This window comes from Theropithecus gelada, chromosome 10, assembly GCF_003255815.1.
Source record: "Theropithecus gelada isolate Dixy chromosome 10, Tgel_1.0, whole genome shotgun sequence".
In the NCBI taxonomy this organism is placed as follows: Eukaryota; Metazoa; Chordata; class Mammalia; order Primates; family Cercopithecidae; genus Theropithecus; species Theropithecus gelada.
This window is the reverse complement of record NC_037678.1, coordinates 74,625,713-74,648,689: the sequence shown is the minus strand read 5'-3', so window position 1 is coordinate 74,648,689 and position 22,977 is coordinate 74,625,713. Positions and strand designations below refer to the sequence as shown.

The 22,977-nt window shown below is 42.9% G+C and overlaps 1 protein-coding gene across 2 annotated transcripts in view; it reads left to right on the top strand.

Moving 5' to 3' along the window:
* The window catches only part of C10H20orf194 (chromosome 10 C20orf194 homolog), a 167,710-nt gene that overhangs the window by 88,679 nt on the left and 56,054 nt on the right, over nucleotides 1-22,977 (top strand). For both annotated transcript variants that reach the window (XM_025398588.1, XM_025398587.1), the window contains exons 17-21: nucleotides 560-671; nucleotides 2,124-2,194; nucleotides 3,141-3,191; nucleotides 3,805-3,892; nucleotides 17,632-17,735. In XM_025398588.1, coding sequence (XP_025254373.1) covers nucleotides 560-671; nucleotides 2,124-2,194; nucleotides 3,141-3,191; nucleotides 3,805-3,892; nucleotides 17,632-17,735 — 426 coding nt within the window. The remainder of the gene's footprint in view (nucleotides 1-559; nucleotides 672-2,123; nucleotides 2,195-3,140; nucleotides 3,192-3,804; nucleotides 3,893-17,631; nucleotides 17,736-22,977) is intronic.

Genomic DNA, 22,977 nt, shown 5'->3' with positions numbered 1-22,977 from the left:
AGGCACACACGCCACCATGCCTGGCTAATTTTTTTTTGTATTTTAGTAGAGATGGGGTTTCACCATGTTGCCCAGGCTGGTCTCAAACTCCTGGGCTCAAGTGATCCACCCGCCTCACCTCCCAAAGTGTTGGGATTACAGGCATGATTAATCATGCCCAGCCTGATTTTTCTTTAGTAGAGTGGGGATCTCACTGTGTTGTCCAGCTTGATCTCAAACTCCTGGGTTCCTCGAACTCCCAAATTACTGGGATTACAGGCATGAGCCACTGTGCCTAGTCAGTATAAAGCAATTTGAGGGAATATATGGAAACAAAGATACTTTCCTTATAGCCCAAGTGTGTCTCTGATCAGGGAGCAATTTCAGGGAAGCCCGGGTGATCCTAAAGTCACCTCGCAGTTCAAAGATGTATTTAGGATAACTCCAGTTTTCCCTAGAAACTCTTCAGTACTCTTTTGCCATGTTCCTTTAGGCAGTATTTCGTGGTCTCGTTCTTATGGATTTCTCTCTGATGGTTTTGGGCTGGTAACTGATCGAACTGGTTTCTCATTTGATGCAGGCTTGTATGACCGTCTGTGACATTCCTGACTTGCTGGGAGGAAATGGTTGCTTAGGATCTGTGGTTTTCTCTGAATCGTTTTTGACTTCTCAAATCTTAGTTAAAGAAAATGGTAAGTATATGTGATCTTTAGAAAGCAAACCTTAAGCCTTTTTTTTTTTTTTTTTGGCAAAATAAGCTATAAACTAAGGCAAAAGACCAACAGTAAGCTGGTAAAAATATTAGAACTTACGATCACAGCACTGCACTCCAGCCTCAGCAACACAGCGAGACCCTGTCTCAAAAAAAAAAAAAAAGAGGAACATTAATGATGAACAAAGGGTGTACATCCTAATTTATGAAGAACTCTTACAAATTAATAAGAAAAGATAAGCTACCCAATAGTAAAATGAGCAAAAAAAATGAACAGGCACTTCACAGACATGGAAAACAAAAAAGAGAGGAGGACTATGTATAAATGAAGATATGTAACCTCACTAGGAGTCAAGAAGAAGCAACTTGAAGGCTGGGCACGGTGGCTCATGCCTTAATCCCAGTACTTTGGGAGCCCAAGGTGGGCGAATCACTTGAGGTCAGGAGTTTGAGACCAGCCTGGCCAGCATGGTGAAACCCCATCTCTACTAAAAATACAAAAATTAGCCGGACATAGTGGTGGGTGCTGGTAATCCCAGCTACTTGGGAGGCTGAGGTAGGAGAATTGCTTGAACCTGAGAGGTGGAGGTTGCAGTGAGCTGAGATCGCACCACTGCACTCCAGCCTCGGTGACAGAGTGAGACTCTGTCTCAAAAAAAAAAAAAATAGAAAAAACTGAAACAGTAATTAGGTATTATTTTTTTACCTGTTAAGTTGGCAAAATATTCTAAAGAATTACTATATTCTAAGGAATGAAAATATTCTAAAGAATGGTAGAATGAGCCTAATAATAATTCTCTTTGATCTTTAATATGTTTACCTGTACTATCTTGATAAGAAAATGTAATGGTAAAATGGACTAATTCCCAAAAGTTTTGTTTCTTGGTTTTTGGTTTGTTTTTTCTTTTTGAGACAGGGTCTTGCTCTGTCACCCAGGCTGGAGTATGGTGGCATGATCTCGGCTCACTGCAACCTCCACCTCTTGGGCTCAAGTGATTCTCCCACCTCAGCCTCCCAAGTAGCAGGGACCACAGATGCTCCGCCACGCCTGGCTAATTTTTCATATTTTTTGTAGAGACGGGGTTTTGCCATGTTGCCTGCAATCCCAACACTTTGGGAGGCCGGGGTTGGCAGGTCACCTGAGGTCAGGAGTTTGAGACCAGCCTGGCTAACATGACAAAATCCCGTCTCTACTAAAAATACAAAAATTAGCCCGGCATGGTGGCATGCACCTGTAATCCCAGCTATTTGGGAGGCTGAGTCAGGAGAGTTGCTTGAACCTGCTAGGCAGAAGTTGCAGTAAGCCGAGATGGCGCCTCTGTCTCAAAAAAAAAAAAGCCCTAACTCCTGAGAAGGGCATTTAGGGTCTGGGGCCTGTGAGGCAGGCTGAGGTGGTAGGGGAGTAACTGGCATGTGTGTGTTCTTCCTGCAGATGGCACTGTTACCACAGAAACCCGCTCCATAGTCCTGACTGCTGCTGTACCCAGATTCTGCTCCTGGCTGGTTAGTGTCATTCATCAGGTGGAAGTGGACCTATGTGTGGAGAAATCAGGGTGAACATTTGAGGAAGAGCCTCTTTGTTGGGCCCCTGGTGGGATGTCAGATCCTAAACTAACTGTTGTTCAGGAATGGAATTTTTTATCCCAGCCCTTTCTCTTTATACAAATGAACCTAATTTCGTTAACTCTCATAATCTTAGAAAAGTTTCAAAAGAAAGGAACAAAGTCATGTGGGTCACCATTAAATTGTGAAAGGAAGAAATTAACAGCCTCATTTTACAGGTGAGGAAACTGAGCTTATAAATTGAATGGCCCGGCCAAGGTCACACAGATCATGAGAAGTGAATCCCATGACTTGCTTGTCTGGTAGAGTGGTTGCTACAGAGTTTTTACTGTAACATCTCTCTACTTGTAGAAAAGTCCCATCTTCTGCAGTGGGAGGGACTTGGTCTGAAACTGGGGCCTTGGAACATAGGTGTGACAGTAATGAGTCTGCTAATGGGCTGAGTCCCTGCTTGAGAGTGCTCACATTCTGCTTCTACAGTTCCCACACAGACAGGGAAGACCAAGAGTTATCCTGTAATCTGAACGTGTTTCAATGAGAAGACATTCTCTGAAGATATTTTAATACATTCTCTTTGCTTCATCCCTAAAAACAGTTGTTTTTTTCTGAAGTGAAATGTAGGTGGAGACTAACACATCCCCTCTGCTTGTCATAAGCTCATTAGCTGGACCTCAGGTCCTAGTGAGAGAGCCCACCATGGCCTTGGGCTCTGAGCCCTGGTGACCAGCAGACATCTCAGGTGTGTCAGGGCCTGAGAGCACTGGACGTGGACATGGTGAAAGACTGCCCAGCCAGTGTCCTGGGAATATCTGAACACAGTGGGGAGACCTAGCGGGGTTTTCCCTTGAAGTAGTCGACTGAAAATCTGCATTCCTTTTGGACACAGGTAGAAGATAATGAAGTAAAATTGTCTGAGAAAACCCAGCAAGCAGTGAGGGTAAGCAGCCTTCTTATTCTCAGTGTTAACATCATATCAAAAGATAATGTAAGCAATTCATAAAGGTATTAAAATACTTCTTCTCACTACTAATCTAAAGGATTTGCACTGTGTTGTCTTCACTTCCTATTTGCATTCCTCCCCTTCCCAGCAGAGCTTTCGAAATCACCATTTATGGGGGATACAATTAGGGGGATTCTTTATTCCATGAGGGCCTTTTGGTGTTTTTTTTAAATCTCCTCGTAGTATTAAAAGCAGATCCCAGATTGGCCTAGACATGTAGAGCTGAGACATCAAGGCTTTAGGCCAAGGAGAAGCTGCCTCCGTTTTCACAAAGGAAATAAATCCACTGGAACATGAACCAGCATTGCAGGCTTTGATGCCTGGACTCAGAGAGAATCTTAATGTTCTTTTTCTCAGCACAAATCAAGGATGCCAGTAACCTGCCAAAGAGCCAGACAATGCCAAAGGCCATGGAATACATTGGGCATGTCTGAGCCTGACTCAGCTTTTGTAGATGGACGTATTTGGGCAGGACTTTTGATTCTGTGAATATTTATGCTATAAATCACCTGTTCTTTTTTGGGTTTTGTTTTTGTTGTTGTTTTTAAAGGGGGATGAGTCTTTCCTGGGCACTTTCCTAACAGGAGGGGAAGGAGCATATCTTTATTCCAGCAATCTACAGTCCTGGCCTGAAGAAGGTAAGGAGCTATGACTTTAATGTTCTTGGCCATGTCTGGGTCCCTCATTTGCAGATGGTAGCATGGGAGTTGTGATTAATAATACGTCTTCTATTTGAACATAATTGTGGTACAGAAATGTTTTCCTACAGCTTTTCTCTCTTGACCCACCCACTTTGTAGATGAGGAAATTTATGCTAGGAAGGGCTGATCACAGAACTGTACCTGTTCCTTTTGTTGCTGCCTGAGGTTAGTTAGCTCTCCGAATGGGCTAGGGCAGCAGCATTTCCAGAAATAGAATTTGTGGACCTAAACAGAATCTGGATTCATTTATCTTACTGTGTAACAAATTACCACAAATTTAGTAGCTTAAAACAACACCCTCTTATTATCTCACAGTTCTCCAGGTCACAGTCTCCAGCAGGCTTGGCTGGACCCAGATCTCTTGAGGTCAAAATCAAGGCATCAGGCAGACTAGACTCTTATTTAGAGCCTCTGGGGAAGAATCTTCTCCCAATCTCAGCCAGGATGTTGGTTCCTTTCGCTTGTAATACTGAGGTCCCCGTTTTGTTGCTGATTGTCAAACAGGGATCCTCTCAGCTCCTCCTCCCAGAAGTCCTTGCCGTTGTAAACCCCTCCATCTCAGCTATAAAGAACCTTCTTGTATTGAATCTCTCTCACACTTGGAGTCTCTCTAATTCTTCTTTGCTATCAGCATCTTAAGTTTTTGCCTATCCCAGTCCACCCTCTGGCCCCCATAATTCATGTCCCTCGTTACCTCCTACTGAGGGTCTCATCCCATTGTGGCTACAGGTCAAAGTCCTAAATCTCATGGGCTTAAATATCTGAAATCTCATGATCAAGATCATCTAAGTCCCATGTAAATGAGGCTTGGGAGAGTAATCTGTCTACAGCTCCTGACCATAGTTCCTCTTCGTGTCTGTGGACCTACAAAACTAAAGAGACAAGTCATCTGCCCGCAGCCCTCCCAACATACAAGGTGGGACTGGCATAGACTTCAGGTTCACAAAGAGGAAAAACAGAAGGTAAAAAGGAGTCACCAGCCCAAGGCAGCTTTGAAGTCCAGCTGGGCAGACTTCAGTTCCTTGATTAGGTTTCAAGGCCTGGGAATAATTCTGGCTCTCAGCTCTGCTTCAGGGCTCTTGGTTCTACCCTGTTTGCTCTTGGTTTGCTCTGGGCTCATGGCTCCACCCTTTGGGCTTGTGGCTACACTGCTGTCATCCTTCCTTTTTCAGTGAAAGGTAGCACCTTGTTTGTAGCTGAGTAGTTTTATCAGCCTGCCTCTTGCCAGTAGAATTTTGAGGGTCCAACAGTCTCCTTCAATGTTATACTTTCTCTGTCCCTTTCAATCCAAACTGGCAGTGTTTCTGCTCGTATAAAATCCTCAAAAACCTTGTTGGTCTTGCATGGATTTTACAGGGATTTACTGCAAGTTCCTCTTTGGCTTCCTCAGAATAACATTTTCTTATGAGTCCTATTCTTTCCCTGTTGAATATAGCCTTTATGTGAAGGAGGAGTTCTGACTTACTCTACAAATTCCTCAACCTCAACTAAGCAAATCCCTTTTCTGGATGATTTGTTCTTCTTGTTGAAAATATTCTATCCAGTGGCAAATTCCTCTCCCTGTTCTCAGACCACTGCTTCAGCTTCTGCCCCTTCATTCACACAGAAGACAAAGCACAAGGAGTTCTGGTTTTCTGTCCACATACTGCTGGAGTGGTAATGGCGTTTGTTATCACATCTGTCTCTGCATTTCTGCCTCTCCAGATCCTGGTGCAGAGAACCCGGGAGTTAGGAACATTTGCTGAAGGCAGGGAGTGTGTGGTAATACTACCAGCCTTGAGGCAAGATTGCGTAGTGTTTTAAAAGCAGATTGTAGGCACAACACAGAGGTGGTTTGTGCTCTGTCATCCTTGAGCCAATTATAATATTTAGCAGGGATATTTGCCAAAATTAGTTTGCACCTTCTTAGCAAAGGGCCTTGTTAGAAAAATAGTCTTGCATTGTACTGAGTTATCCAACAAGATTCAGTGTATCCTAAGGTCTCTGTGCAAGAATAAAGGCACAGCCAGGGATTTCTGGAGCCTTATTAGTCGTAGCCTTTTGAAAACTTGAATTTTAAACTTTCTTCGTCCCTAAGAGGAACCTAGTTTAGATTAGGAGATGGTTTTCTGAGGCAGGGAAATTGAATAGAAGCAGAGAATTTAAACAGGAGTCTCCCCTTCCTGTGGATAAGCATTTTACCACTTTGGGATTCAGGTCAGGAGCTGATGTAAGTTTTGTGGGGCTTGAAGTTTATACCATTTGGGGACTCTCTTAAGGAAAATACTACAAAATGATTAGGGCTCTTCTTAGGGCCTTAGAAGGGGGCTTGGGCAGGTAAGGAGTCCTGAAGTTCAATTGTCTTTAATGTCTTTATAAATCTGCCTTTACTTGGGACTGTGATGAGCTTGAAATTTATCTGTTCCCATCCCCTGAAGGTATTTATCTTCAGCTCCTCAGGATGCATTATCTTGATTGATCTTCATATCCTGAGTCCCATAGAAGGTGAAAACTTGCCTGATATTGTACAAGTTGTTATTTTTTCCATACTTTTTTTTTTTTTAAGCTCCCTCACCCTGACTGAGATGTAGTACAAGTTAATGGCAGCATCTAGAGGGTAGTCCAGGTCTGGAGAATAGTACAGGTCTTCTGATTTTTCACCCAGCAATTACTTACAGATGAAAAGAATAGTACTTCCTGGCAGGGCGCGGTGGCTCATGCCTGTAATCCCAGAACTTTGGGAGGCCAAGGCAGGCGGATCACCTGAAGTCAGGAGTTTGAGACCAGCCTGACCAACATGGAGAAACCCCGTCTGTACTAAAACTACAAAATTAGCCAGGCGCGGTGGCGCATGCCTGTAATCCCAGCAACTCGGGAGGCCGAGGAAGGAGAATCGTTTGAACCCGAGAGGCACAGGTTGTGGTGAGCGGAGATTATGCCATTGCACTCCAGCCTGGGCAACAAGAGTGAAACTCCGTCTCAAAAAAAGAAAAAGAAAAGAATAGTACTTCCTTTACCTTGAAGTTTTTTCAACTCTAGAACTGTTTCTGTTCACCAGTTAGTGGCGTCGGCTATCACAAGATGTCTTGCTCTTCAAATTCCCATTCGTTCATGTCCTTCATGTGCCCTTCTCCTCCCCGCCCTGCTGTCTGTGGCCAGGCAGGCTGCCCAGTACCTAATCCTCAGGAACCTGCTTTAGAGTTTTGCCACACATGCCCATATCCCCAGACAATATCTTGTTTTGAACTTAATACAAATAGAATCATACTGTAGACCTGCTTTTTTTGCTCAATATTCCTAGGATTCATCCAGTTTGTTGTATGTAAGCCATATAGCTTACTCATTTTCATGGCCCTATAGTATTCGTTTTTGCAAGCATGCACTATCATTTTGACTCTTGGTGGACATGTGGGTTTTTTATAGTTTTTGTGCTAGGTGCAGTGGCTTGTGCCTGTAATCCCAGCTTCTCAGAGGCTGAAGCGGGAGGATCACTTGAAGCTAGGAGTTCAAGACCAGCCTGGGCAACAGAGTGAGACTCTTGTTTCTACAAAATAATTTTTTTAATTAGCCAGCGTCTATAATCCCAGCACTTTGGGAGGCTGAAGCAGGAGGATTGCTTGAGTCCAACAGTTCAAGACCAGCGAGACCCCATCTCTACCAAAAAAAAAAATTAGCCAGGCATGGTGGCATATTCCTGTAGTCCCATATATTTGGAAGACTGAGACTGGAGAGTGACTTGAGCCCAGGAGTTCAAGGCTGCAGTAAGCTATGATCTCACCACTGTACTCCAACCTGGCTCACAGAGCAAGACCCTAACTCTAAAAAATAAATAAGTAAATATAGGCTTTTTTAGGTATTGCAGACTGTACTGTTATGAGCATTCTTGTGCGTGTCTCTTGGTCCACATGGGCAAATGTTTCTGTAGAGTTGGAATGAGGAGTAAAAATTTGGAATTTTAGTATGAGCCCACATATGGCTTTTTTAAATGAGGCCAAACTGTTTTACAAATTGATTGTCCCAAATTATACTTCCAGCAGCAGCATACAGGTATTTGAGTTTTTCCATATTCTGGCCAACACTTGCTGTTTTGCCACTGTGGTGAGTGTGCAGTGCTGTATTATTAGGATTTTAATTTACATTTCTCTTATTATTAGTGAACCATCTTTATTTATTGGCCAAGCCATTATACTTCCCTTCTGTTAAATGCTTGTTCTTGTTTTTTGCTCATGTTTCTTTTAGATTGTCTTTTTCTTGTTTATTTTAGGAATTTTTTTTTTTCTTGAGACTAAGTCTCACTCTGTTGTCCAGGCTGGAGTGCAGTGGCGCAATCTCAGCTCACTGCAACCTCCACCTCCCAGGTTCAAGCAATTCTCATGCCTCAGCCTCCCGAGTAGCTGGGACTACAGGCGCGCAACAACATGCCCAGCTAATTTTTGTATTATTAATAGAGATGGGGTTTCGCCATGTTGGCCAGGCTGGTTTTGAACTCCTGACCTCAGGTCATCTGCCCGTCTCAGCCTCTGAAAGTGCTGGGATTACAGTCGTGACCCACTGCGCCTGGCCTATTTTAGGAATTCTTTCTTTTCTTTCTTTCTCTTTCTCTTTTTCTTTCTCTTTCTTTCTTTCTGTCTCTCTCTCTCTCTCTCTCTCTCTTTCTCTAGTTCGTTTGTTCATTCATCTTTTCTTGATGGAGTTTCACTCTTGTTGCCTGGGCTGGAGCGCAATGACACGATCTCGGCTCACTGCAACCGCTACCTCCCAGGTTTAAGCGATTCTCCTGCCTCAGCCTCCCAAGTAGCTAGGATTACAGACGTGCACCACCATGCCTGGCTAATTTTGTATTTTTAGTAGAGGTAGGGTTTCTCTATGTTGGTCAGGCTGGTCTCGAACTCCCAACTTCAGGTGATCAGCCTGCCGCAGCCTCCCAAAGTTCTGAGATTACACGTGAGCCACTGTGCCTGGCCAGGAATTTTTTATAGATTTTTGATACTAATTATTTGTCAATTCAGTATATTGCAAATATTTTCTTTCACCTGGTGGCTTGTCTTATTTTATTTCTGATGCTTTTTAATGAATAAAAGTTCTTAATTTTAATGTAATCAAGATAATCTTTTCCTATGTGATTCATGTATTTTAGATCTATTGAGGCTTTTTCTGTTGAATTATAAAAATACAATTTTTCAAAGATTCCACCTGGATTGCTCTTTGAAAATGATATGAGATAGGAGTCTAATTTCACTTTTTAAATGTAGGTAGCCACCTGTCTCAGCAACAATTATTGAAAAATCATTCTTTTCCCACTGATCGGCAGTGCCAGCTTTGTTATAAATCAAGTCTCTTTATGTGTGCGTCTATTCACAGGCTCTCTGTTCTGTTCCATTATTCAGTTTCTCCCTGAGAAAATACCACATTGTCTTATTTTAGATAGATAACATATTTCTATATGGTGTCTTAGTCCGCTTGGGATACCATAACAAAATACCACAGACTGAGTGGATTAAACAGTAGAAATTTATTTCTCACAGTCTGGAGGCTGGGAAGTCCAGATTCAAGGTGCTGGCAAGGGAGGTTTCATCCTGAGGCCTCTTCTCTTGACCAGTAGAGGCTGCCTGTCACTGTGTGCCCACATGACTCCTCCTCTGTGCATACATGGTAGGAGCTAAGCTCTCTGGTAGCTCTTATTAAGGGCACTATATCCCAATAGACCTTGCCCCACATTCATGACCTCATCACATTCATGACCTCATCTAACCCCTATTTCCTTCCAAAAGCCCGATCTCCAGATAACATCACTTTTGGGGTTAAGGCTTCAACATTGGAATTTTGGAGAGGACACAAACATTCAGTCTCTAATGTGATAAGGCAAGTTCCCACCTTTTTTTTCTTCTTCAGGAGTATCTTGGCTGTTCTTAGCACTTTGCTCAAAGTTATTGACATTTTTGTGTTGGCTTTTCAGGATTTTCAGAAAACTTGTTGGGGTTTTTTTTTTTTTTCTTTCTGAAATTTGTTCAATTTAAAGATCACTTTGGAGAGAATTGTCATTTTTACCATGTCAAGTAAACCTGAGTTTTCCAGTTCATGAATGTGATGTGTATTTATGTCTTTTTAATGCCCATTAATATAGCGTTATAATTTTCTCATTATTTTATATCTTTTTTGCTGTCAGAAATATCTTTTACGATTATACTTTTGATGCTTTATCTAGGATTATAATCCTAAATTATGGTAGAATTGCTGGTTATAGGATTAACTGTATTTAATATTCATATATTTACTTTGTATTCCTTAATCTTATTCTTTATTAATTCTAATAATCTAGATTCTTCGGAGTTTTACTTGTAGGCACTCATATGATCTATCAATTATGATGGCTTTATTTCTTCCTTTCCAATTATTATATTTCTTTGTCTTGCCTTCACTGGCTCAGACCACTAGTAAATCATGGAGTAGAAGTAATGATAACAGGCATTCTTGTGTTATTCCTGTCTAGCAGAGAGAGCTTTACCGCTTCCTCTGTGTTTTGATACTTGTGGGTTGTTTTTTTTTTTTTTTTTGGTAGTTACCTTTATTGCAGTAAGAACATTCCCCTTTCATTACAAGTTTAATAAGCTTTTATCATGACTGTTTCTTGATTTTTATTAGTGCTTTTTTCCTGCACTTACAACTTTGTTCCTTTAATCTATTAACATAATAAACTACTATATTACTTGATTTTTTAAATGTTAATTCTACATTGTTGGGAAGAGCTAACTGGATCATTATTTTTAATATACTGCTAGACTCAGTTTGCTAATAGTTTCGTTAGGATTATTACATCATAAATGGGATTAACTGTTTTTCCTTTTTTGTATTGTAATTTCTGGTTTAGGATCAGATTTTCTAGCCAAGGAGTATTCTCTTTTGTACTTCCTTACTGTGAAATATTATGTATGAGATTTGAATTATTTTTTGACTCTTAGTACTTGCCTATGAAACACTGAAGGCATGATTTATTTTTTAAGGAAAGGTTTTTAACTACTGATTTAGTTTCTTTAATGATTATGGAGTTAGTCAGGTTTTTAATTTCTACTTGATCAGTCTTGGAAACTTAGAATTTTTTAGGAATTTTTTTCCTTTTATCTAAGTTTTTCAGATTTTTGGTAAAAGACAAAATTTTTCAAATTTCCGTACTTTAAAGACATTGCCCCACCCCTGTCTTCTTGCTTTTGTATTATTTTTAAGCAGAAATCTACTGCTATCCTTATCTTTGTTTGCTTCTTTCTTTTTTTGTTCTTTTTGTTTGTTTGTTTATTTGTTTGTTTTTGAGACAGAGTTCCACTCTTGTTGCCCAAGCTGGAGTGCAATGGCACGACCTCAGCTCCCGGCAACCTCCACCTCCCGGGTTCAAGCAATTCTCCTGCCTCAGCCTCCCGAGTAGCTGGGATTACAGGCATGTGCCACCACACCTGGCTAATTTTGTATTTTTAGTAGAGATGGGGTTTCTTCATGTTGGTCGGGCTGGTCTCGAGCTCCCAATCTCAGGTGATCCACCCTCCTCGGCCTCCCAAAATTCTGGGGTTTCAAGAGTGAGCCACTGCGCCCGGGCTGTTTCTATGTAAGATACCCTTTTCCCCCAACTGCTTATCACTGATTTTAGGCAGTTTGGTTTTAAAAAATTTTTCTTCAGCAATTTGGTTTTGATGTGACTTGGTGTGGTTTTCTTCATGTTTTTTTTGTTTGTTTTTTGTTTTAAGATGGAGTTTCACTTGCCACCCAGGTTGGAGTGTAGTGGCATAATCTCGGCTCACTGCAGCCTCTGCCCCCTGTGTTCAAGTGATTCTCCTGCCTTAGCCTCCCAAGTAACTGAGACTACAGGCACCCACCACCATACTCAGCCTAAATTTTTTGTGTTCTTAAAAACGGGGTTTCACCATATTGACCAGGCTAGTCTCAAACTCCTGACCTCAGGTGATCCGCCCACCTCAGCCTCCCAAAGTACTGGGATTACAGGCATGAGCCACTGCACCAGCTTCTTCATGGTTTTTGTGCTTTGGATTTTTTTAGCTTCTTGGATGGGTGGGTTTATAATCTTCCTCAAATGCAGAAGCTTATCAGCCATTTTTTTTTAAACGTTTCTCCCCTCCTCTTCAGGAATTCCTGTTACATATGTATCGGGCTGCTTGAAGTTGGCCCACAGATCCCTGATGTTCCCTACTATTGTGATCAGGGTTTTTTCTCTTTGTGTTTTGTTTTGCATAGTTTCTACTTCTGTTTATTCTAATTTACTCACCTTTTCTTCGGCATTGTCTACGCCATTAATCTCATCCAGTGTATTTTTCTTCTTAGGCATTGTATTTTTCATATTTAGAAGTTTGATTTGAATCTTTTTTATATCTTTTATGTCTCAAACTAATATGGTTCATTCTTTTCTCCAGCTTATTAAACGTGATACAGTTATATCTGTTTTAGTAACTTTTTCTTATTTTATTATTATTTTTTAATAGAGATAGGGTCTCATTATGTTGTCCATGCTGATCTCAAACTCCTGGCCTCAAACAGTCCACCCATCTCGGCCTCCCAAAGTGCTGGGATTACAGGCATGCACCCCTGTGCCCAACCAATAACTTTTTCTTCTAATCCTATTACCTGGTCTTGCTTTTTAAAGCTTTATTAGGCAGGAAGCAGAGCAACATTTGACTTAGGACTAATTTTACCCCACTACTGTAGCAAAATCCTTTTCAGTACTTTACCCAATATCCCTATGAAGTATGAGGTTTTCCTCTGTGGCTGATGAGAATGGGCAGAATTTCCATTGTGAGGGATGTATTGATGTTTGCTGTTTGACATATGAATATACAGTTTTTGCAGCACCATTTGTTGAAAAGACTCTTCTTTCTCTTTTGAATTGTCTTTTCACCTTTGTTGAAAATCAGTAGACTATATATGTATGGGTTCTATTGTTTCCTACAGGCATCAGTGAATGGTTGGTGCTTAGGCAGCTCCTTCACTCTCCCTACAGTGATTTACAGATTCCAGAGTGTTTTTACATTGGGCAGAAATTGTTAGCAATGCAGAGCAGGATCCTGGACCCATTGAAACATGGGACGGTGAATACATCCTGAGAACCCTGGGGACCAATCTGGCTTTCACCTTTGTGTGTTGGAGAGGCCCTGGCCAGCGGTGGTTTGCTCTCTGCTGCCATATTTCTGCACCCTCTCATGTGTTGACTTGTGTCCACCTGAAGCTATTGAGGGACACTTTTTAAAAATTTCTTGAGGAGAAGTCTCACTCTGTCATCCAGGCTGGAGTGCAGTGGTGTGATCTTGGCTCACTGTAGCCTCTGCCTCCTGGGTTCAAGCAATTCTTGTGTGTCAGCCACTCAAGTAGCTGGATTACAGGCATATGGCACCACGCCTGGCTAATTTTTTTATTTTATATTATTATTATCATTATTTTAGTAAAGATGGAGTTTCACCATGTTGGCTAGGCTGGTCTCGATCTCCAGGCCTCACGTGAAGCTCCCACTTCAGCCTCCCAAAGTGCTGGGACTACAGGCATGAGCCGCTGCACCTGGCTGGAGGGACACTTTAAAAACGAAGGTTTTGGTCTGGCACGATGGTTCACACCTGTAATCCCAGCACTATGGGAGGCTGAGGCGGGCAGATCACCTGAGGTCAGGAGTTCGAGACCAGCCTGGCCAACATGATGAAACCCCATCTCTACTAAAAATACAAAAATTAGCCAGACTATGGTGGCGCGTGCCTGTAATCCCAGCTACTCGGGAAGCTGAGGCACGAGAATCGCTTGAACCTGGGAGGCAGAGATTGCAGTGAGCCGAGATTGCACCACTACACTCCAGCCAGGGCAACAGAGTGAGACTGCTTCTCAAAAAAAAAGTAAAGTTTTGTACAGCACTGAGCATGAAGGAACTGTTTGGCTGCCTATTACTTGTAACATGGGTCACATTCAGGAACAGAATGTCAAGAGAAGTAAGCAAGTCACAGAAGAATACATGATTAGGATTTCATTTATATAAAAACAAAAACAGACAAAACTAAGTAATACACAGTTTACAGATACATTCAAGTGTGGTAAAACCATCCAGAATTCAGGATGCTGTTCCCCTTTGGGTGGAAGAGAAGGACTGTCATTGAGGAAGGACATCCAGGGGGTTTCAACGGTGCTAGTAATGCTCAATTTCTTAGGCCCGGTGGTGAGTGCATAGACATCTGGGTTTTGTTGTTGTTGCTTTGTGGTTTTTGGGGGTTTTTTGTTTTGTTTTGTTTTGTTTTTTTCTTTAAACCTTGTGTGTACATTTCACACACATATATAGACACAGGATGAAAATCATCTAGCCATTGCGTCATAAATTGCCCCAGCAGTGATAAATGTTTCCTCTTCCCATAGACTGGGCTGTTGGAAGATTTGTATTTGTACAGCCAGTTTTCTGAAAGAGGAAAGCCAAATTCTTCATTGGCATTTGCTTGGTACCTTGGTTTACCCTGAGGGCTTATCCCTCTTTTGTTGAACTTCCAGGGATGCAGAGCTCAATCAAAGGCAGAACCAAACCGCAGTCCTCCTGGTTTTGGGGCAGTAATGAGAAACTTCCTCTTATCCTGGATTTTCAGACTTATAGATTAGAGGAGAAAGGACAGAGCTCATCCACTAAGGACACCAAGGATGGCACAAAAAGTCAGGGAGATCTCCTCAGGAGTTGGCTGCCCTGGCCCCTGTGAACCCCTGCAAAGGCATGGCCCTCAGACCACTGTCTGACAGTCAAGAGTCGTCCAGAGCAGATACCAGAAGGGTTATTGCTTCAAGCGGATTAGGATCTGAGACCAGAGCACAGGCACTGGGCCACCCAGTAAGTCACTTCACTTATCTCATGTGTGCTCTGAGAATAATGACAGAGTTACTGCTCACAGAGCCAGGCTGAGGGGCAGCTGCGATCACAGGACAGATCACAGGACAGTACTGAAATTAGATCCTGTTTACTGAGACCTTGCCTTGGCCCATGCCCCATAATGAGTGCTTTTCCAGCACTGTCTTGTGAATTTGTCTTCCTCTTTTCCATTTTGTTTTGAGGCTTCAGAGTCTAGTGGGAGAGGAAATGCTGGAGATGACCTCGCTCATCCTTTCCCGTCTTCTTATTGAATAGATGGAATGTGCCAGCTTCTCCAATCTGTGCTTTTTTCTGGAAGCTTCAGGATTTTGAGGTTTGTCCAGGAGGCCTTTCGAGTAGCACCGGACATGTTTCTGAAAATGTTCACTTCAAAAGTACACAGGTAGAGAGGTACCCAGGACAGGGAAGGGTGCAGGTACTAAGCACTCAGCAGTAGGAGCAGTTTCTACCTTATGACACCTGTGGAGCCCTCGTATCTCTGGAAAGAGTAAGTAGAGTCATCTTGTGGCAGGAGTTGGTGGGGTTGTGGTTTTAGGAGAGTGTTAAAGGTCTGGAATGAGGTCTGTAGGCTGATGGAAGGGGTAGGGAGACAGCAGTAAACAGGCTGTGGGACAGCACTGTGGCCTATTGTGGCTGAGGGAGCAGAGAAGGCACATCGTCAGATTCACCACAGCTGGGCTTTGGACAGGGGAGAATTGAAAGAAAAAAAGGCATGAGAGAACTGAAGGCACCAGCGTGGTATAGTGTCTTTGGCATCAGACAAACCTGTATTCTATACCTGGCTCCACCACCAAGTAATACTGTGATTTTGGGGGAAATCTCTCTAAGCTTGAGTTTTCTCATCTGTCCTATGAGAAAAAAACAATACCACCTCTTACAATTGTGAAAACAGAAAACTATAATGTATGACATGTGTGGTGCTTAGTAAATACTGCGTGAAACCTGTTCCCATTCCTTTCTTTTAACAGAACAAAGATTAAAGGTAAGTCTTGTCCCAGAAGATCTGCCCTTGATGTAGATGAGAAGAATATCAGAAATTTCTGAGCAATAGGGGAAAATGCAAATACCGTAACTGTGAAAGCTCAGTGACATCAGAGGATGGAGTGTGGGGAGGGAGACAGCTAAAAGGGGGATGGTGTGCTGGAGTCAGAGAGTAGCTGCTGGGCTGGAGATTTCAGAAGTTACTCTGGGTACAGCTTTACTGCTCTAAGAAGGAATGGAAGTGTTTGCATTGGAGGGGAAGACTGAGCACATTCAGAGTGATTGGAAATATGGCATGGTCAAGAGGGCAGTAGGTGTGAGCGGTAGAGGGAGGGGCTTGTGTCTCTAGAGGAATGAAAGTATCATGCTGTGGTGTTGGGGAGAATGGCCTGGGAGCAGCATGGAGGAACTTTGGGGTTGGTACAGGATGAGGCTGAGGCATGAGTAGCTTCCTTTTCAGAGGGCCTCAGAAAAAGGCAGTATGCACAGAAAGCCAAGCTACTTGTTGGAGAGGTTTCCAGAGCTTGAACCTGGATAGTTGCTGGCTGTGGCTGCCACAGATTTTAAAGTTGGCATGTCCCTCTGACTGGGCATCTGGTTCTTCCATGAGAGGCAGATGCCAGTTCTTCTTGTACCTAAAAACCGCCTCCTTCTCCCTTCACTTCTCCTGTCTGCTGTGAACACATACTAACTAGGCCCCTCCCTTCCTTCCGAAACCTCACCTCCTCAGGAAGCTTCAAAGCTTGCAGTCTCTAGATTCCTCACCCAGGATGCGAATGCAGCCCTCAGACTCCTGGCCTTCGCTATTCTTGTCATTCCAGTCTCCAGAGCTTTGCACTGCTTTTCTGGAGCTACAACTCAAGGAAACGGTCTCACTTATTTATCTCTTGACCTTTGCCTTGGCAATGAGGTCTTAATGACAATAAACTCAAACCTGTGCCTTGAGCTTTAAGAACTACTTCATCTCCTCTCTGTATGCAGAAACATGGAAAGAAAAGCTGTTATAGGAATGGAAGATTCAGCTTGGACCAGCCCCAGAGAGCAGCTTCACCTAGGAGTCTTATGGGTGCTCTGGGTGCTGCTTTTGTGTCTCCAAAGCAAGCCCAGGCCCAGCATTAATCTTTGTCATCTTAGTTGTCCATCTTTTCCATGGTCTGCTCCCTAGGGCCTATACCTAGCTGCTGTATATGACCTTGACCATCCAGGACACAACAGCTCTCCTTAGACTTGAATCCTTGTTCTGAGCAAACCACATCCGTGTCCACCTGCCACCCATCTTGCTTTTGTGAACTACAGAAGAGCAACCCCCCAGTGTCTGTAGAACCTACTCATTACCTAACTCAAATGTTCCATTGCTGGGCACAGGGACCTTAAGCTCCCTTCACCAGTCTTCAGCTGAGAGTCGATTGCTCCTTCTCGGGCCCTAGGTGAGGGATGTGGTCTCTCTAGGGCTGAGCCAGCTTCTGGCAAAGCAGAAGAAAGGAAAATCTGTAAACTCAGTATATGGAGCAGATATGCCCAAAGTCTTTTTTAGTGTGTTTCCCTGGAAGATACTCATAAGGGAATGTGAATTTTGCTTCTCCCCATTAGCTGATAGTTTATTCACTTGTTTTTCTAATTCTTACACAAAGACTGCATCTGATGCCTCGTTTCCCTCTGAGGCTCTAGGAGGTTACTTTGGCTTCCTCAGAGCAAAGGGCTCAGTATAAAAATTGCATAACGTAATTGCTACTGATACTGGCCTCTAGTTACCACACTGCTGTGCAAGAGGACATTGGCATCTGACCCAGAGCACCCAGCCCTCCAGCTCTGACCAACTCTCTTTTCCTTCCAGGGAATGTTCATTTCTTCTCTAGTGGCCTTCTGTTTTCTCACTGTCGTCATGGAAGTATCATCATTTCCAAGGATCACATGAATTCCATTTCCTTCTATGATGGGGTAGGTGTTTTACTAGTCAGTGACTTTTTTGGTCGGAAAGTTCCTCACACTTTTGAGGGGAAAACTAAATAACTCCTGTCTCCCCTCCACTACCACAGGGCAGTATGTCAGGAACCAGCATAGCCACTGAGGCAGTCAGGGAGGGAGGTTGTGGAGAGGCCTGGGCATTCTCAAGACACTTATGAGCCTCGTCAACCTCACTGCTCTGTAAAGGGCTTACCTAGAAAGGGCTTCTGGTCAGAAGGGCCAGCAGCTCCCCATGCCCAATTCATTCATCCTAACTGAGAAGGCCTCCAGTGGCCCCTCTCAGCTGGCCTCCAGGCCCAGGGACACAAGGCTCACCCACTGAAAAACCAGAAAGGAGCTGCATCCTGTGGTATTGATGAGGCTTCACATACACATTAGCATGGACAGGATTGTAAGTGAGCCAGAGAGGGAGAGAAATGGCTCACTTTCCCTGTGAGAGTTTAACCCCTCCTCCCTCATACACCCAGACTTCCTCTCCAGCTCTGTAAAAGTTCCACCGTCCTGTAACAGTCCTCTAAGTTCACCAGGCTGCACCAACACTTCCCCTTCACCTTAAGGGGAAGAGGGTAGCGATGAATTTCTCCTAGCCTTTACTCTGTGGCCAAGGCACAGCTTGTCTCAGTGCAACACCAGAGCAGAGGGCAGGCCCGCCACTCTGCCTGGTCTCAGCCTCAAAACCAGTCTGTCTGGGAACTAGGACAGAGACTATGTGAGGTATTTTGGTCAGATGGCTCAGAAAACAAATTCTTTGAGCAAGTTTTTCTTCCATATAGAGCCCGCAGCCTTAAAGGCTGTTCAGAAATGTAGGCAGACCAATTGGACACATTGGATGGCCCTATTAGATTAAAGCTTTGCCGTTAGGTTAAAGAGTCTTCCAATATCAGAGAAGAAAGAATGCATCATGAAAAGCACAGTACTAGGATGATAAGTAGCTAATTTTGACAAAAAATAGATTCTTACCTCTACCAAAAATCAAAATGAACTTCTGAGGGATTAAAATTAAATATATTTAAATTTCACAAATAGAATATAAAAATGAATATTTATTAAACTTCTAGGGGTTAGAAGACTTCCTAAGCTTAGAAACAATACAAGAAATTCTAAAGGAAAAATTAGTCAAATTTGACCAGTTACTGAATTTTTGTTTTTGAGACGGAGTCTCACTCTGTTGCCCAGGCGGGAGTGCAGTGGTGCCATCTCGGCTCACTGCAAGCTCCACCTACCAGGTTCACGCCATTCTTCCGCCTCAGCCTCCTGAGTAGCTGGGACTACAGGTGCCCGCCACCATGCCCGGATAATTTTTTGTATTTTTAGTAGAGACGGGGTTTCACTGTGTTAGCCAGGATAGTCTCGATCTCCTGACCTTGTGGTCCGCCCACCTCGGCCTCCCAAAGTGCTGGGATTACAGGTGTGAGCCACGGCACCCGGCTCAGTTACTGATTTTTAAAAATTTTTTGCTGACAGTTTAACTTATTGAAGTGTACTGTAAATACAACTAACTGTATTGATTTAAAGCTTTGGCAGATGTGTACATTCATGAAACCACCTTTACAATCAAACCAAAATATTTCCTCATGCCCTTTTACAGATCATCTTTCCCTCCACTCCTGGGTTCAGACAACCACTGATTAGCTTTTGTCACTATATATTAGTTTGCATTTTCTAAAATGTTATATAAATGAACATCATCTATTCTGTATCCTTTGAGTCTGACATTTTCCACTTAACATAGTGATTTTTAGATTCATCCATGTTGAGTATGTAAATAGCTGTGTTCTCTTTATTGCTAAGTAGTATTCCATTGTATGGGTATATCATAAAATTTATCAGACTAATTAGTAATACAAAACCCTTTAAAAAGTATTTTAGGGGATGGGGAGGGGTTGATCAATGAATACAAAGTTAGAAAGGATGAGTAAGTTCTAGTGTTCTGTTGCACAGTAGGGTGCCTGCAGTCAACAGTAAGGTGTTTAGATCTCAAAATAGCTATAAGAGAAGATTCTGAATGATAAATGTTTGAGGTGATGGATTTCTCGTTCATTACCCTGATTTAATCATTACATAATGTATACATGTATTGAAACAATACATTATACCCCATAAATATGTGCATATTATGTATTAATTAAAAATAAAAAATAATTTTTTATGGCCAGGCACAGTGGCTTATGCCTGTAATCCCAGTACTTTGGGAGACTGGGGCAGGTGGATCACCTGAGGTCAGGAGTTCAAGACCAGCCTAGCCAACATGGTGAAACCCCATCTCTACTAAACAAAAATTAACTGGGCGTGGTGGTACACGCCTGTAATCGAGGCTACTTGGGAGGCTGAGGCAGCAGAATCACATCAACCTGGGAGGCCGAGGTTGCAGTGAGCTGAGATCGTACCACTGCACTCCAGTCTGGGCTACAGAGTGAGAATGTCGCAAAAAATATATGTGTATATATATATATTTTTAATAATTTTTAAAAAGTATTTCAAAAGGCAAATTTTTAAAATTGGGAAAAACATTTTTGGTGATTTAGACAAATGAGTTAATATTTTTTTTCTGCAAAGAGTTGTATCTTTATTAACATGGAAACACTGAGTCCCAGGTCAGGGGTGTTCAGGGGACATGAGGCTACTTAACAGATAGAAGAAATTACATCAGAAACAAGCTCCTGCTATCATATGTAACAGTAAACTAGCATTTATTGTTAAATTATACTAATATAGTATTAAAGTATACTAACTTATACTAAGGAACTGTTGGCAGAGGAAAACTGGAATAGCTCATGTCAAGCCGTGGGGGTGGCCCAAGAGGGTGAGAGAGTGCAGTCACTGGAAATGTTTACTGACAGTATATGATAACATGGCTGATGGTAATGATAAATTAAGTTTTTTTTTTTTTTTTTTTTTTTTTTTTGAGACGGAGTCTCGCACTGTGTCACCCAGGCTGGAGTGCAGTGGCGCGATCTCGGCTCACTGCAAGCTCCGCCTCCCAGGTTCACGCCATTCTCCTGCCTCAGCCTCCGAGTAGCTGGGACTACAGGCGCCCGCCACCACGCCCGGCTAGTTTTTTGTATTTTTAGTAGAGACGGGGTTTCACCATATTAACCAGGATGGTCTCGATCTCCTGACCTCATGATCCACCCGCCTCGGCCTCCCAAAGTGCTGGGATTACAGGCTTGAGCCACCGCGCCCGGCCGATAAATTAAGTTTTAAAAACAGGATATGGGGCTGGGCGTGGTGGCTCACGCCTGTAATCCTAGCACTTTGGGAGGCTGAGAAGGGCGGATCACCTGAGGTCAGGAGTTCGAGACCAGCCTCACCAGCATGGTGAAATGCCGTCTCTACTAAAAATACAGAAATTAGCTGTGCATGGTACTGTGCGCCTGTGGTCCCAGGTACTCGGGAGACTGAGGCAGGAGAATCACTTTAACCCGGGAGAGGGAGGTTGCAGTGAGCCGAGATTGCACCATTGTACTCTAGCCTGGGCTCCAAGGCTGGTGAAACTCCATCTCAAAAAAGAAAAAAAAAAAAAAAGGCCCAGCATGATGGCATGTGCCTGAAGTCACAGCTATTTGGGAGACTTAGGTGGGAGGATCACTTGAGCCCAGAAGTTCGAGGTTGCAATGAGCTCGCACTTGCAATGAGCTATGATTGTACCACTGGACTCCAGCCTGGGAGACAGAGCAAAACCCTGTCTCTGAAAAAAAAAAAAACGGAAAACGAAAGTACTAAATGTTAGCTATAGTTGGGTTTAGGTGATGGGACTTTCGATTAATTTTTTTTAACTTTCCTCTCTGTTCTGTTTTTATAATTTTTTTCAAAATGAGTTTCATTTCTATGCCCTACCAGTGAACAATCTGAGAAAGATATTAATAAAACAATTCCAGGGCTGGATGCAGTGGCTGAAGCCTGTAATGCCAGCACTTTGGGAGGCCAAGGCAGATGGATCACTTGAGTCCAGGACTTTGAGACAAGCCTGGGTAACGTGGTGAAATTCCATCTCTACAAAAGATTATGATAATTATTATTATTATTTAGATGGAGTCTTGCTCTGTCACCCAGGCTGGAGTGCACCCAGCCTCAAAAAATTTTTTAAAATTAGTGGGGCATGGTGGCACATGTCTGTAGTCCCAAGCTACTTGAGAGGTGAGGTGGGGGGATCTCCTGAGCCCAGGAGGCAGCAGTTGCAGTGAGCTATGATCATGCCACACTGTGCTCTAGCCTGAGCAACAGAGTGAGACCCTGTCTCAAAAAAAGAAAACAATTCAATTTACATTAGCATCAAAAACAGTAAAGTACTAAGGAGTAAATTTAACCAAGAAAATGAGAGATTTGTACACTGAAAACTGTAAAATATTGCAGAAAAATTAAAGACAACCTAAATGAAGGAAAAACATCCATGTTCATGAATCAGAAGACTTAATATTAAGACAATACTGCCCAACGGAACCTGCAGGTTCAGTGCCGTCCGTATCAAAATCCCAATGGCATTTTTTGCAGATAGGAAAACCCTGCCGGACGTGGTGGCTCACACTTACAATCCCAGCACTTTAAGAGGCTGAGGCAGGTGGATCACTTGAGGTCAGGAGTTTGAGACCAACCTGGCCAGCATGGTGAAACCCTGTCTCTATTAATAATACAAAAATTAGGAAGATGTGGTGGCACATACCTATAATCCCAGCTACTCGGAAGGCTGAGGCACAAGAATCGCTTGAACCTGGGAGGCAGAGGTTGCAGTGAGCCGAGATTGTGCCACTACACTCCAACCTGGGTAACAGAGTGAAAACTATGTTTCAAAAAAAAAAAAAAGAAAGAAAGAAATAGGAAAACCCATCCTAAACTTCATATAGAATATATAGACTCTCAAGGGACCCTGATTGTTTAAAACAATCTTGAAAAAGAAAGTTGTAACACATACATTTTCTTGTTTCAAAACTCACTGCGAAGCTACAGTGACCTAACAGTGTGGTACTGGCAAAAGGTCAGGCATATGGACCAGTGGACTAGACCCATGGAGAGCCCAGAAATAAACTTTTGTATCGAATCATTTTTGACAAGGATGCCAGAACCATTCAATGTCAAAAGGACAGTCTTTTTAACTAATGGTGCTGAGAGGCCTGGTGCGGTGGCTCACGCCTGTAATCCCAGCACTTTGGGAGGCCGAGGAGGGCAGATCACTTGAGGCTAAGAGTTTGAGACCAGCCTGGCCAACATGGCAAAACCC